The 15,845-nt window shown below is 43.3% G+C and overlaps 1 protein-coding gene and 1 pseudogene across 1 annotated transcript; both read right to left on the bottom strand.

Annotated features, from left to right (window-relative positions):
- Nucleotides 1-9,723: 9,723 nt before the first annotated feature.
- LOC123415201 (G-type lectin S-receptor-like serine/threonine-protein kinase SD2-5) lies at nucleotides 9,724-11,321 on the bottom strand. Its single transcript, XM_045106721.1, has one exon. The coding sequence runs from the start codon at nucleotides 11,308-11,310 to the stop codon at nucleotides 9,832-9,834; it is 1,479 nt and encodes a 492-aa protein (XP_044962656.1). The 5' UTR covers nucleotides 11,311-11,321; the 3' UTR covers nucleotides 9,724-9,831.
- A 2,360-nt stretch (nucleotides 11,322-13,681) lies between these two features.
- On the bottom strand, nucleotides 13,682-15,184 carry LOC123415186 (annotated as a pseudogene).
- Nucleotides 15,185-15,845: the final 661 nt, after the last annotated feature.

Below are 15,845 nucleotides of genomic sequence, written 5' to 3' on the forward strand. Positions count from 1 at the left end.
CCGCAATACCCTTCGACGGAGGGAGGGAGATGGTTGGCACCTCGGGCTGCACTTTCCCTAGCGCGCCAACAACCCGGTTGTCTGACTCCGGCTGCACCGGGGGACGCGGGTTCCTGCCACCCCCTCGGCCTCCCCTCTTCTGCCGGTAACCACCTCTCTTAGGACCAGTCGGCCCCGGCACAAACTTCCCGGGAGGCCCCGAGAAACCCTGATTGGCCTGCCAAGCATAGCCCCGGCCACCTCCAAATGACGATGAGCCTCGGTGATGTCCATCGCCGTAAGCATTCACCCCATCATTGCCCCAGCGCCCTCGCGGCTGCGTGCGGTTACAGTCATCCCCATCCATCGCTCTCGCCGCAACAGGAGGGACTGCCGGCTTGGCAGCAGCCTTCGCTCCCGCCGCCACAGTAGCCTAAGCAGGAGGACGGGAGCCTTGTCCGCTCGCCTTTCCCGTCCCTGGGATCAACCCCTTATTCGCCGACGCAATAGGTTGGGTCGATGAAGATCGCGGCAGGGGCACCCCTCTCACAGCGATGACTGTCGATTGGAAAGCAGGGACACGGGGCGCTCGCCGTTGTCCCAACTTTGGAAATCCAGCCCGAGCAACCCTAGGAGACGAGAATGATGCGCCCTGACCGGACTCCTCCTGGCAAAAAGGCAGCCCACCGAGAGGTCGAATCACCCCAGACTGGGCCAAATACCCAGCCTGCGTATCCTCCTTCGATGAGTCAGCCAAACCAAGCCCATCAGCCGACAAAACGGCACTCAAAAAACTTGCCCTGTGATCGCGCCTCGCCTGCGCCAACGCCGCCTTCTCTGACGCACGATGAACCGGATCCTTCGGCTTGATCTTATGCTTGTTCATAGCACCCTCGGGCCAACAACCATGTTTGAAAAAATCGGACAAAGAAATTGGAGGTCGACAAACCTTAGGTAACGGCCCAATCCATGGTTTTGGCCGAGGTGTCTCCTTCTTCTTCCTCGGCATGGAAACAACTCGCTGCAGCTTGCAGTCCAACAACACCTCCAGCGATGGTGCCGGGGTGCTCGGAGACGGTATTACCGGAGACCGCAATGCCACCGGTTCGTCGCCAAGATCGACGTCTGAATCTTCATCATGCTCAGCAAGCACCCAAAACCTTCCACCGAAACGAGAAGGACTCGAGCGATTACATACCTTATCACACGAAATCCCCAGATCGGAAGGTTCTAGAAAGAGCACTTGAAATCCGTCAATCTCAATCGAAAGCCCGATCCTAGGCACTTCATCAGCAGACAGATATCGCCCTGCCAGAATGTCGCCCTCCGCATCCCTAACGGTCGCCCAACCTGAAGCAAGGTGTAGAACAAGAGAACCATCTTGGTCATCCCTCGCGCCGTCAGATGACAACCTGAATCTAACCCCCCATCCTCGATGCCCGCGTGTAGAAAAATCACCAAAGGAATCAGATTCACAATGTTGAATCACCTGGATCTCACTGGGATCGATCTCCTCTCGAAGTGCCCCGCCGTCACGATGGGCATCATCGATCTCATCTCGGAGAGTCCCGCCGCGCGCATGGCCGTCGGTGGCCTCTGCGATCCCCTCGTCAGCCGCCTCGGTCACCGCCTGGGTAGTCGCCCCGGTAGTCGCCTGGGAAGTCGCCTCTCCCATGCGGCCCTCAATCGAACCTGTCTTCCCCCTGTTTGCTTTGCTTGCCTTTGTTACTGACCTCCTTATGGATTTTGCCTTCATATACACGTGTATACATTCATCTTTATGAACACACACAACCTATCATATAAGCACGTCTGAGAGACTGCACCTACATGCCTGCTGAGTACTTACTGGCTCGTGTACACATAATGTTGATGTTCATGACTTAATTGTGATGGAAAACAGTCCAGGCGTGACTTGAACACGAGACGGAAACAATGAGCACGAAACGGAAACTAACAGAATCAGCCCTGGCCTCATATTAGCCCTCCAACTCCGGCCGTCGCACGCAGTCCTCCAATCCCGATGGCGCTCCAAGACGACGATCTGCTCAGGGAGATCCTCCTCCGTCTCTCGCCGCTGCCGTCCTCCCTCCCGCGCGCCTCCGCAGTCTGCAAGCGGTGGCGGGGCCTCGTCGCCGACCCCGGATTCCTCTGCAGCTTCCGCGACCACCACCGGAAGGAGGGGCCGCCCCTCCTCGGCTTCTTCGTAACAGAATATCCGGAGCATTACGAGGTGGACGTGTTCCACCCCATTCTGGACCCTCCAGACAGGGTCCCTCTGAGCGTCGACGTCCGATGCCCCACCATGCTCGGGTGCCGCCACGGCCGCGTCCTCATTGTAGACGGTAAAAGCGGTGATCTCGTCGTGTGCGACCCCATCACCGGCCAGCAGCAGCGGGTCCCCATCCCGACGGAGTTGGACGCGGGCTGCTTGATGGGTACGGTGATGTGCGCTGCCGGCAACCATGCCACGTGCACGGCGCCTGTCATTCAGACCCCTTTAAGGTTGTCTTGGTGTCAGCCTACCCCGAGGAAAATTAAGATCGCATGTGTTTACTTCTCCGAGACTGGCTCATGGGGCAATCTCATCTCGATGGTCGGTCCACATCAATCATTTTGTGTCGGTTGCCCTGGGTTGCTTGTTGGCGGTACGCTTTACTGGCTGTCCGCTGAAGATACCATAATTCAGTTTGATTTGGAACAGCAGAGCCTAGCTGTGGTCACGGTGCCTCCAGGTACGGAGGAACTCAGCCATCGTCAGCTCATCCAGGGTGAGGATGGCGCGATTGGCTTTGCCGTTTTGTCTTACGCATTTCCAAATGTGGCAGAGGAACGTCAATTGTCGTGGTGTTGCCACATGGGCGCCGTGGAAGACCATACAAATGCACACCATTCTTGGCCTCCCTCCGGATCTTGAGTTACCGGGACTGAGAACTATATTGTGCTATGATGAGGACACTGATACAATTTTTCTATCTGTGGATGAGAATGTATGCACGGTTCAACTCAAGTCGATGCAATCCAAGAGACTTTATACAACCGAGTGTGCCGAAGGATTCTATCCTTTCAAGAGTTTCTATCCACCAGCACCAGGTTATTGTTCATCCTTTTTTATATCGTATATAGGAGTAATATGTTCACTAATAACTTGAACATGGTAAGCAATTCCTGGAAATAAAACTTTGTTAGTATTTGTCCCTTTGCTAGATGGAAGGACTTGTAGGGTCATCATCTAAGTCTTCTTTTGTCTTCATCAAGGATACCAAATCAAGCATTAAATTCGTAACTCACTTGGCATGTTTTGAAACCTCAAATCTAGTTATATTATTTATCCATTCTTTTGTATCGGACTCTCGGTAAATTAACTCCATAAAAACAACTTACATCGGACTCAATACTATTTGAAATATTAGTGTTTTGTCATTTTTTCATGGACCCTTCTGCAGGTGACTTGTACTTTAACACATAAATAGAATTTCTTGTCTCGGGCTTCATTTATTTAAGATGTAATACTCAAGATCACTTTATGGAAAGACTATGTGTTCTTTTTGGCATAATTTTATTAATTAAACATGACTAGGGATGAGTTTATATGAGAAAAAAAATTCTAGGCCATGTACTTTCTTCTTCTTATATCTACTAAGTCACCATTACGAAGTAGCGAACTATACTGATTGTATGAGCAGTCCTTGCATTTTACAACCTATGTGCTTCTGTAAATTGAGTTAAAAAATGAGTTAGAAAACGAGTTGTAAAACTTGTACAGAGTTGTAAAATTGAGTTATTTTGCTCGGGTTGTATTTTTCAGCTCATCTTTCTAACTGTCTCATTGCTTCCTTCTCTTATCCATTTGTCTTTTCCTTGGAACTGTTGTTAACTCTCTGACTTATGTTCTAGGTACAAGCATTACTGGTGGTGGAGCTGAATTGTTTAGATAGGACGCCTGTATTGTTTGATGTGCTGATGTTGTCGGTATGCCTCGCGGGTAAGAATATCATCTAATATACAGTTTGAGAGTTTGTACTACTTGATTCTTATTCTGTGCACTGTCAAGGATGGGCTGATGGGGCAGCTGTGGGACAACTACTTACAGGAACCTAACCCTACGTAACAATCAGCAACATCCAGATGCAGAGCTGTTGTGCACTGTGGAACTTGTAGATTCACACATTGGGTCTTCACTTAGCATAGCATGCAACGAGGCTGTTCAAACTGTAATGTCTGCTCAAAACTACAGATACAAAGTGGTTGTTCTATTATTTCACCTCAAGTATTAGTCTGAGGGAGTTAAAACTGAATCGAGACAGGAATAGTAACCGCCGCACCACTCCCACTTCGTCCTTCATCGGATTAGAATGAATTCAATAAGATCACTTGCTCAGACATGCCCATAGTTCTCCTTGGTTTAGCCGTTTCAGACATGCTTAGAGTTCTCCTTGGTTTAGCTATGTATTACTAGTCCATTTTCCTATTAGAAATATATACCTCCACCCTGACTAATTACGGTACCAAAAGGGATATTCTGTTTTTTTAGTTTCTTATTTATGTTGCGGAGATGCTCGTAATGGTAAGCTGTGCGTATGTCCATTCATAAGCATGTTTGTATGCTCATGTATTTGAGAGACTTCGGTTGTACTCTGCTAAAAAAATAGAGGTTGATATATGCTCCCTTTAGTCCTCGCAAGTTGGAACTCATACAAATGAAGGTACGCTCATTGGATCTCGATGCAAGAATGGATGTGCCATTAATGAAAAATGTTAAATGTGTGTTAAAAAATGTTCACTGTGTATTTTTTTTTAATATGCTTTCCACAAATGTTCAACATGTATTCCAGTAAAATGTTCAATGTATATCTAAAAATTGTTCAACATCTATAATTGGAAGTGTTTAATATGTATTTTTAAAAAGTTTGCATATAATTTGGAAAAAAGAAGGAAAATAAAAAAAATCTAATAGGAAAATGTTAAAAAATTATACAAAAATACACAAAAAGGGGAAAAACAAGAAATATTTGAAAACTAATTTGAACCGATCCATGAAAGATTCATAATTGCTCTCATAAACTATTACATGAGTTATATGGGCTGCTAGAGGTTAGACGATCGCTATGCAAGGGGTGCACCTATGTCTGCCGAGAGCAACTATCCGAGGAGCGCTTCTTTGGGAGCCTTCCAAGGTCACTCTCAAGCATTGCATTTGGTCCGTTCTCAGCCGCCGTCAAGTGTTGAGATCTGGTCGTTTTTTTTTATTTTTTTAATTGCCCGTGCGTTTTTGTTTATTAGATGGTTTATTTGTGAGTTGTTTTTTGACGTTTTGGTTTTCCACTAGTGTTTCTTAGCTTTTGGATGCGATTTGTTTTCAAAAAACTAATATTTGGGTGAAAAAACAAGTTTTTATCAAGAGACACGATGTTATTTCCTTGAGAGGTGCGTCCGTGTCTCTCAAAAACGAAAAAAAACATGTATTTTTCCTTACTCGAGAGCCATAGTTCTGCTTACACGAGAGCATAGATTTGCTTCCGCGAGAGGCATGACCTTGCCTCTCTCAAATAAAAAAACGTGTTTTTTCTTTCTCGAGATGCATAGTTTTTCTTCTATGAGAGGCACGGATTTGTTTCCCAAACTCTCAAAAGCAAAAAATAATATATTTTTTCTTTGCGAGAGGCAGAGTTTTGTCCATTTGTTTCGTGAAAACAAATAACTCATCAAAACCATCAACATGTGATCTAGTTTTGAAGATCTCGACATGACAAACCCAATGGTAAAACAGGTTCGAGATTTAAACACATGATTTAAGAAATAAAACCTTTGAAGATAACTGATCTACAAAAAAGGGGGGAAATTCTAGATTGACACAAATGGCACACATGAAGTGCGCAAGGTGGAAGTGACCTTTAAAAGGAGTACTTCTTAATTAGTGATTTTGTATCTAGGTTGACGTGAAATAGTTAAACGTCTTGTTTCAGGCAGCCACGTGATTGGGCTGGCCGAGCATGGACAAACATATACAACTTTTTTAACCTTTTTAACTTTATTTCATGTATTTATTTTATTTTTGTATTTTTACTATTCAGAATGTTTTTATTATAAAAAGAAATTGTGAATCGTTCACTAGAAAAATGGTAAAGTTGCATAGAAAAATGAAAATGTTAATCATGTATTTGAAAAGTACTAAATGTGTACAACAAATGTTCCGGATGTGAAAAACATATACAATGTTTATGGGAAAATAGACATAAAAAATATGTTTTACAAAACGTTAATCATGTATTTGAAAGATGTTATGCGTGAATATAAGAAATGTTGCCAATGTATATAAAAAGTATACATTGTGTACGTAAATAAATTAGTCATCAAAATGTATATGTCTTAGAAATTTGAGTGATGTATTATAAAAATGTTACATGTTTATATAAAAAATTAGTTCTTATTTGTACAAAACATTTACAATATGTATGCAATAAGTTCATATGAATTTTTTTTAAACGGTAATCATATATTTGAAAAATATTAATAGTGTGTACATAAATTTATAATGTGTTTGAAAAAAGGTAGATATCAACTAAATGTAAGACCTTAGAAATGGTAATCATATATTTGATAAATGTTAAAAATATATAATATGTATGGAAAAAATTAGAGATCAAAACATTGTAAGTCTTGAAACGTGCTAATCATATATTTGAAAATGTTAACGGTCTATACAAAAATGTATAATGTGTATGGAAAAAAAGTAGAGATGAAAACATTATATGTCTTAAAAAATGGTAATCATATAGTTGAGAAATGTTAAAAGTCTATACAGAAATTTATAATTTGTATGACAAAAGTAGAGATAAAAAAATCTTAAAAATGGTGATAATATATTTGTAAAATTCAAAGATGCAAATAAAATATTTTCATGTATACCCAAAATGATGAATGTGTATTTAAAGGGATGGCATCAAAATTAATGATTGAAAAAAATATAATCATGTGTTTGAAAAAACATTCAATGTGCAGAGGAAAAATATTTCAGATGTATGCGAAAAATGTTGCGTGTGATTGAAAAAATATTAAACATGTCTAGAAATATATTCATATTATATAGGATAATAGAAAGAAAACCAAATGAAAATAGATTAAATAGACAAAAAAGGGGGGAAACTAACACAAAAGAATAAAAAAATGAAAACTCATAAAAGAACCAAAGGAAACGATGAAAACTTAGAACAAAAGACGAAAAAACAATTAAAGACGAAAAAGAAAAAAACAAACAAAAAAGAAAAGACGAAAAAAGAAAAAAACGAACAAAAAAGAAGAAAAAACAAAGTCTTGGAAAACCAAAACAAAAGATTAAAAGAAACGAAAACCAAAAATCTGGGGAAGAGAAAAAAATAAAGTTGAAGAAACAAATAAATAACCGTAAAATAAAATGGGGATGATATCATCGGACGTTAGTTAAAAGCAGATGAAAAAACGAACATTTTTTATGGCAATTCAAGTGGTGCAAGGATGGAAATTTAGTTGACACATACATCGATTTTCTGTCAAGAAACAAACTGAAGCACGAAGTTAGCATGCTTGCCAACTAAAATTGTCATGGTCATTTCACCAAACTAAGCATCAATTTTTTTTATTTTCCATGTGTTCATACCTGACGTTCGGGCATTATTATTTTCTTCTTCTTTTGGGAGCGTTATCGGAATCCAAAAAAAAGAAACAAGAGAAAAAAACGAGGAATGAACACATATCGTAGCTTGCAGGAAATACTTTAGGCGATACTTCCTTCCATCTTGTGTTACGCGAGATATAGCTCCAAGTTCTCGCTGGGCTTTATATGACGCCTACATGGGCAGATGGTCCGTTAGTTGAGACGTTGGTGGCCCATATCGATCAGAGAGAGAAAGTCAGCAAGGCACGTTCGCCCAAGGCACTCCCCGTCGGCGGCGGCGGCAGCGGTGGCTCCCCGGTCCCAATGGCTTCCAGTTCGCCGGTGCGTTGCCTTTACTGTCGCTGCCGTCGACCTCCGCCGATCCCCCTTTTCCTATCTTGTCAAATCTCATTCCATATAGGAGTATATAGCATGGTGGTAACAGGGAGCATTACATGGTCACAGTAGCAGAGATGAGCAGCCATACACACTATTATTACCAGAATGCTAATTGAGTTGGAGATCCAGTGTCATTTCAATAAGCACGACACAACCAATTGTCGTGTAACACGATCGAGCACGACGGGAACAGATCCGTGTTAGTTAGTCCCAAATTTGTTTTGTCATTCTGTCCATTTTCTCCGCTTTGTTGGAGTCCAGGAGCATTTTGGAACATGTCGTTAATTCCATTTACAATGACTAGTAAAATACCTGCGTGATCTCAACAGACCTGCTTTACATGGAGAAACTGAACATTATAGTGAATAAATTCATTCACAAGAAGGGTGTGCAGTATTCAAATATTTTGCAGGTAAAATTAACTTCACACAAGGGGCTTCAGATTCTAGTAATTTGACAAGATACAAGCATACATGTGTTAGTTGATATGTAAACAAACCTGCGTTACATGGATAAACTAAACATTCTAGCGAATAAATTCAGTCCAGCCGTAATATATATCTAGAACGAGAAGGTTTGCAGTATTCAAATCTTTTGCAGGTAAAATTAACTTGAGGCAACGGGCTTCAGCTTGTAGTAATTTGAGAAGGTACAAGTATACAACAGACATTTGATTTGCTTTACCTAATCAAACCTTGTGTCCTGCTCTTAATCTAATTGTCTATCTTGTTAGGACTGTCTCACTTTCACCTGGGGCCTGATAGATGTGAGGCTAGGGGTGGAGCCGAAGAGGTCACATTTCCAGCAATCCCAAATTTCGCTTGGTTTGTTGCAACGAAGTTGTGATCTATATCGCTCTCTGCATCCATGGTACCTTCCAAGACCTTGACTACCTCAGACATTTTAGGCCTTCTTTTGCAATCAATCTGCAAACACCACATCGCGAGCTGCATCATCTGAATTACATCTTGCTCGTGTGCTGGCATGTCATTACCGTTCTTGTTCATGTCATCTATTCTCTTTGTTGCTAAGTATAAGTCTTTTAAAAGTTCTTACTAAAAATTGGCGGGAAATGAAGCCTGGAAAATAGCTAACATGCAATAATAAATAAATCTCATGCACATATTGGCCTAGCCAACACCAATTAGTCCTTATTGGCCTAAGCCAAGGTTGATAGGGACTTATTGGCCTAGCCAAAGCCGACAGGAGCTTATTGGCTTCGCCAAGGCCGATAAGCTCCCGGAAGCCAGGCTGACAGGCCTATCGGCCTAACCAAGGCCGATTAGGACTTATTGGTCTTGGCTAGGCCGATAGGTTCCAATCGGCCACGCCTAAGCCGAGGCCGTGTTATTTTTGAAAATTCTGAATTTTGTGCAATATTTTTCAAAAAGAATAAATAAAATGCAATATTTTAAAAAAAATTAGCCTCGAAACTGGCAGAACTTAAAAGCACTTGTGATTTTGGACTAGTCGTACTAACAAATATCTGTCAATTTCTCTACTTTGTCGGAGCCTAGGAGCATGTGGAACATCCTGTTAATTTCAATTACAATGACTAGAAAAATACCCGCATTAGTTGACCTGAAAATGGACTTGCATTATTCAGAAATTGAACATTCTAATGAGTAAATTCAGTCCAGCTGCTGTAGAACAAGAAGGTTCGCGATATTGAAATACTTTGCAGCAGGTAAATTTAACTCGAGACAAGAGGCTTCAGATTATAGTATTTTGAGAAGATACAACAGACTTACCATTTCCTTTACATAAGAATATCTCATGTCCTGCTCATAATCTAATTATCTGGTCAAGATTTTCTCATTTCACCTGGGGCCTGATACATGTGAAGCTAGAGGTGGAACTGAGGAGACCACATTTGCAGCAGCGCCGAAATTCACTTGATTTGTGGCAACAAAGTTATGATCAATGTTGCTCTCTGCATTCATGGTTCCTTCCAAGACCTTAACTACGTCGGACATTTTAGGCCTTCTTTTGCAATCAATTTGCAAACACCACATTGCGAGCTTCATCATCTCAATTACATCCTGCTTGTGTGCTAGCATGTCATTACTGTTCTTGTCAATCAAATCTACCAAGTGAGCATTCTTCACCTTTTCTTCCAACAGGGTGATAAGATGGATGCTCTCTTCTGATAGAGAAGTGTCGAGGTTCTTTCTTCCGCAGATGACTTCCATGACCACAACACCAAAGCTATAGACATCGGCCTTTTCTGTGATTTGTGATGTTAACCATTCAGGAGCTAAATATCCAGGTGTGCCTCGCATTTTGGTAACCACTTGGCTCATATCCCTGTCAATGAGCTTGCATAGTCCAAAATCAGAAAGTTTAGCATTGAAGTCATCATCTAAGAGGATGTTTTGTGGTTTGACATCCAAATGGGCAATCTTTTTCGTGCACTCCTCATGAAGATAAGCGAGACCCTTAGCTATGTTAGTGATAATCTTGCACCGTGTGCTCCATTCTAGAGGAGGTGAATCATTGTCATTTCGACAGTAGATCCATCTGTCCAACGATCCTTTTGGCATGTACTCATATACCAAGAGCCTATGCGATTTCTCTGCACAGAAACCAATCAATCTCACCAGATTAATATGATGAATGCTGCCAATTGTCTGAACCTCTGCAGAAAATTCTCTTTTGCCCTGACCAGCTCGATCCAAACGTTTTACCGCAATCCGTTGATCAGCTAGCTCTCCCTTGAAAACAGACCCAAATCCTCCTTTGCCGAGCTTGTCTTTGAATTGTTCGGTAGCTGCTTTCAGCTGCTGAAATGTGAACCTCATTGGTGTTCCTTGTAGCTCCCCAAACTCTTCCTCCTCCTCCATCTTATGTTGTAGTTGTGTTCTTCGTTTACGTATAAAGTAGGTGGCGAGGAACAAGATGGTAAGCAAAAGGAAACCAACTACAGGAGCTGAAATTGCAACAACTCTTCTTACAGAGGAGGATTCCGGTTTCGCCGATGCAGGCAGAGCACTTGGGGTCGTAGGTGTTACCTTTGGCGGGGGTGCAGGCAGAGCACTTGGGGTCGTAGGTGTTCCCTTGGCCGGGGGTGCAGGCAGGGGACTTTCAGCTGTAGGCGATATATTTTGAATGATCGGGGCACAAGCGTTAACGCGCCCCTCCGCGCCCTGACTGAGGTTCACACAAATGTCGAGCGCGTTCAAGCCCTGATCGAGCATCACGCCACCTCCAACCGGAATAGCGGCTGGCAACATGGTGGCAATGGGGAGGAGGAGGAGAGGCAGGAGGCGGAGAGCCGAAGAGGTACTCACCACTGCCATTTGTGTTATGATTTCTGATTGCACCAGCTAACTGGAACCGGTCTCACAATTGCAAACTTGTGATAGGGTTCCTGTGGCTGTGACAGACTGACAGCTAACGGAGTGGAAGAGTGGTAGGGGATAGCAGACAGGGACATGATGTGTCTGTTGAATCATTCCTACACGCTTGTTTGCTTGTTAGTCCATTTCAAATTATATGTACGTACGACTTCAAGGAAAATAAAAAGGAATTACATCTGTATATAATGTCGTTTGATGATTTTACTGGTGTTTCTCAGAGTGTGATCTTTTTTTTTGCTGCTTGTTTTGATGATTATAATGTCGTTTGATGATTTTACACTCTTTCGCATCCATTTTGAAAGAATAAAAAACGTACTTCTAGACTTCTAATATAATTATTCCATATATAACATAGTGTTACACTCGGTGTTTTTGACCAGGGTATTTTTGCCCAGATCACACATCTTTGTTCATTACCGATCTGCCGTATGCTTTGTGGCAACACTTAGATCTGGAATCTTGAGTCAGCAGCAGAGATGTAGAGTGAATATCACTATTCAAGAAGTACCTTCGGGTTCAGGGCATGCTGAAGCTCACAGCATGGTTGGCAGCTGCTTGGAAGGTATTGGTGGCCTTGTTGACTGGCCTAGCTATCATGCCATCAACCTTGGAGCCATCTCTTACTCGCCATAACTCTGCGGGTTTGCGTGCTAAAGAGGGTGGCAAAAGCTTTCTGATTTTTACGAACATTTTGAAGCGCCAAATCTGAGGCTGCTTCAGTGTTTTGGTTGCATCGTGGACTAATAAATGTATCTTGCAGATTGTATCAAACTACCGGTAGAGGAAGACCACACAATGCCGAGTACCAAAAATACTCTACAAAGGGCAAAGTCATTGACGATAATTATATTTGTCTTATGCCTTGTCGGCATAGGCGGTTTTGCCGAGTGTTTACTCAGCAAACATTTGACGTACGTGAAGAGCTACTGACAGAGATCCGAAACAATGTTAGGTGGTCGGTTTGCCGAGTGTTACACCCGACAAAACTGTTGAAAATATTTTTTCATCAAGAAGCTAAAAAGATCGGTGAAAAACCGAAATAGCAAAAACCCAAGGAAAAAATCAATCTAACGTGCGGAAAAAAATAAAAAATAAAATATGGAGGAAACACTAAGAACACGACACGTGGCAGTGCGGATGAGAACACACCAAATGACGACGCGTGGGAGTGCTTGTTGGGAGGTTTCTGAAGGAGCGTTAGTTTTTTTTTTTTTTTGAGGGGGCGAAGGAGCGTTAGCTAACTAGTTGCTCTCCCTTCTATCTTGTGTTAAGGGAGATATAGCTCTAAGCTCTTGCTGGACCATATATGACGCCTACATAAGCAGATGGGCCCGTTAGTTGAGTCGTTGGTGGCCCATATCGATCAGAGAGAGAAAGTCAGCAGGGCATGTTCGCCCCCTTCCTCCGTCGTCCCACCGCACTCCTCGTCAGCAGCGGCGGCGGCGATTGGACCAGCTCCCCGGTACCATTGGCTTCCAGTTCGCCGGTGTGTTGCCTTCAATGTCGCTGCCGTCGACCTCTGCCGATCCCTCCGGGAAAGGTGAACATCACCCTTTTCCTATCTTGTCAAATCTCATTCCATATATATAGCATGGTGGTAACAGGGAGCGTTACGTGGTCACAGTAGCAGAGATGAGCAGCCAGGTATCCATGATGATGCCATACACACTATTATTACCAGAATACTAATTGAGTTGGAGATCCAGTGTCATTTCAATAAGTACGGCAGAACCTATTGTCGTGTAACACGAGCACAACGGGAACTGATCCGTGTTAGTTAGTCCCAATTTTTTTTTCATTCTGTCCATTTTCTCCGATTTGTTGGAGTCTAGGAGCATTTTCGAACATGCCGTTAATTCCAATTACAATGACTGGTAAAATACCTGTGTGATCTCAACAGACCTGCTTTACATGGAGAAACTGAACATTATAGTGAATAAATTCATTCTACCCTCTGTATATACAGCAAGAAGGTGTGCAATATTCAAATATTGTGCCTGTAAAATTAACTTCACACAAGGGGCTTGAGATTCTAGTAATTTGACAATATACAAGCATGCACGTGTTAGTTGATCTGAAAACAAACCTGCATTACATGGAGAAACTGAACATTCGAGCCGTAATATCTAGAACGGGAAGGTTTGCCGTATTCAAATCTTTTGCAGGTAAAATTAACCTGAGGCAACGGGCTTCAGCTTGCAGTAATTTGAAAATATACAAGTATACAACAGATAGTTGATTTGCTTTACCTAATCAAACCTTCTGTGCTGCTCTTAATCTAATTGCCTATCTTGTCAGGATTGTCTCAGTATCACCTGGGCCCTGATAGATCTGAGGCTAGATGTGGAGTCCAAGAGGTCACATTTCGAGCAATCCCAAAATACGCTTGGTTTGTTGCAACAAAGTTGTGATCTATATCGCTCTCTGCATCCATGGTACCTTCCAAGATCTTGACTACCTCAGACATTTTAGGCCTTTTTTTGCAATCAATCTGCAAACACCACATCGCGAGCTGCATCATCTGAATTACATCTTGCTCGTGTGCTGGCATGTCATTACCGTTCTTGTCAATCAAATCTACCAAGTGACCGTTCTTTACCTTTTCTTCCAATAGGGTAATAAGATGGATGCTCTCTTCAGACCGTGAAGAGTCGAGATTCTTTCTTCCACTCACGATTTCCATGACCACCACGCCAAAGCTATAGACATCGGCCTTCTCCGTGATTTTTTATGTCAACCATTCAGGAGCTAAATATCCAGGTGTGCCTCTCATTCTGGTAACCACTTGGCTTATATCCCTATCAATGAGCTTACACAAACCAAAATCAGACAGTTTAGCATTGAACTCCTCATCTATGAGGATATTTTGTGGTTTGACATCCAAATGAGCAATCCTCTTCATGCAGTCCTCATGAAGATAAGCGAGACCCTTAGCTATGTTAGTGATAATCTTGCATCGTACCTTCCATTCTAACGGAGTAGCAATGTTGTCATCTCGACAATAGATCCACTTGTCCAAGGATCCTTTGGACATATACTCATAAACCAAGAGCCTGTGGGATTTCTCTGCACAGAAACCAAACAGCCTCACCAGATTGATATGATGAATACTGCCAATTGTCTGAACCTCTGCCAAGAATTCTCTCTTTCCTTGACCAGCTCGATCCAAACGTTTTACTGCAATCATTTCCTCACCTAGCAGTCCCCTGAAAACAGACCCAAATCCTCCTTCACCGAGCTTGTCTTTGAATTGCTCGGTTGCCAATTCTAATTGTTGATACGTGAACCTCATTGGTGTTCCTTGTAGCTTTCCAAACTCTGCCTCCTCTTCCTCCATCTCATGGTGTCGCCGTCTCCTTCTTCGATGTACAAGGAAAAGGATGAATGCGGCTACTAAAATGAAGCTGACTAAAGATCCTGCAAGTGCAATCCGAGCAACCGAGCCTAATTTTCTGGGTGAAGTTGTTAGATTTTCAGGAGGACTTCGAGGTTTTGATGACAGCGGAGGTGGTGAAGTCGTTAGATTGATCGTAGGGCAGAAGTTGATCTGGTAGTTGGTTCCCCTTGGACACCTGAATGTGTTTGTTACTGTGACAAAATCACTTGTGTCGATGATTGCCTCCGGGCATAATCGAACAAAGAACAATGAGTATTCGCCGCGTTCACACGCAAATTGGGATGCCACTGGACATGTGTTTTTGCAGCCTCCTGGCACCCTGAGCTCGCTCGGACACTGTGATGTGATGTCGGCCATGCAGCGTGCCCCCCTGCACCTTCCTTCTTCCCCCTCGACCCGCACTGGCAGGAACTCCATGGGTACGTTGAAGCTGTTTTCGAGGGAGATGTAGAAAAAACTTGTGTGGTCCACCCCGTCGAGCACGAACCCTGCGAGCGTGAAGGGTTGCTTACCAGGGCCCTTGCAGGCAAGCACGCCATCGCAGTCGCCTGTCTGGCACGGCCCCTTGCCATTGTTGTCAAATGAGCAGCCTGTGCGCGCCCACACACGTCCTCATTTGGTGTTATTGGGCACGTCGAAGGTCCATGTCTTCCCTGGGTCCAGCCGCACGCCACCACCCACCGGCGTGGCGGCCGGCCAAACGGTGTAGGAGCACCTGTTGGTGATGGTCAGTGTGGTCTGGATGGTAGCGGCTGGCAGGAGGAGCAGGATACCGAGGAGGATGGGAGACGAGTGGTGGAGAATTAGAGGGAAGGTAGCCGTAGCAGCCATTTGTGCTGTGCGCTTTGCTCGCTTTGCTAGCTGAAGCCGAACTGAATAATTTTTCTTTTCCTCTAAGAGTGTGTGTGATGGGAATTGTCTCCGATGAAATGATGAACCAAGAGGAACAGATATCTCCTGCATCAATGTCTAGTTCTCTAAACACCTGTTAATTTGCGTGCTGGAAACATTCAATGGTCAACTGCCGTCCTCCACTACTAGTTAAGCTGGCCGGCCATACAACTTAACCTGTTGTTTA

Source organism: Hordeum vulgare, unplaced genomic scaffold (genome assembly GCF_904849725.1).
Source record: "Hordeum vulgare subsp. vulgare unplaced genomic scaffold, MorexV3_pseudomolecules_assembly, whole genome shotgun sequence".
Classification (NCBI taxonomy): Eukaryota; Viridiplantae; Streptophyta; class Magnoliopsida; order Poales; family Poaceae; genus Hordeum; species Hordeum vulgare.

Excerpts from the sequence above, each read along its gene's own strand:
- LOC123415201 (XM_045106721.1), bottom strand. The coding sequence starts at position 11,310 with ATGGCAGTGGTGAGTACCTCTTCGGCTCTCCGCCTCCTGCCTCTCCTC.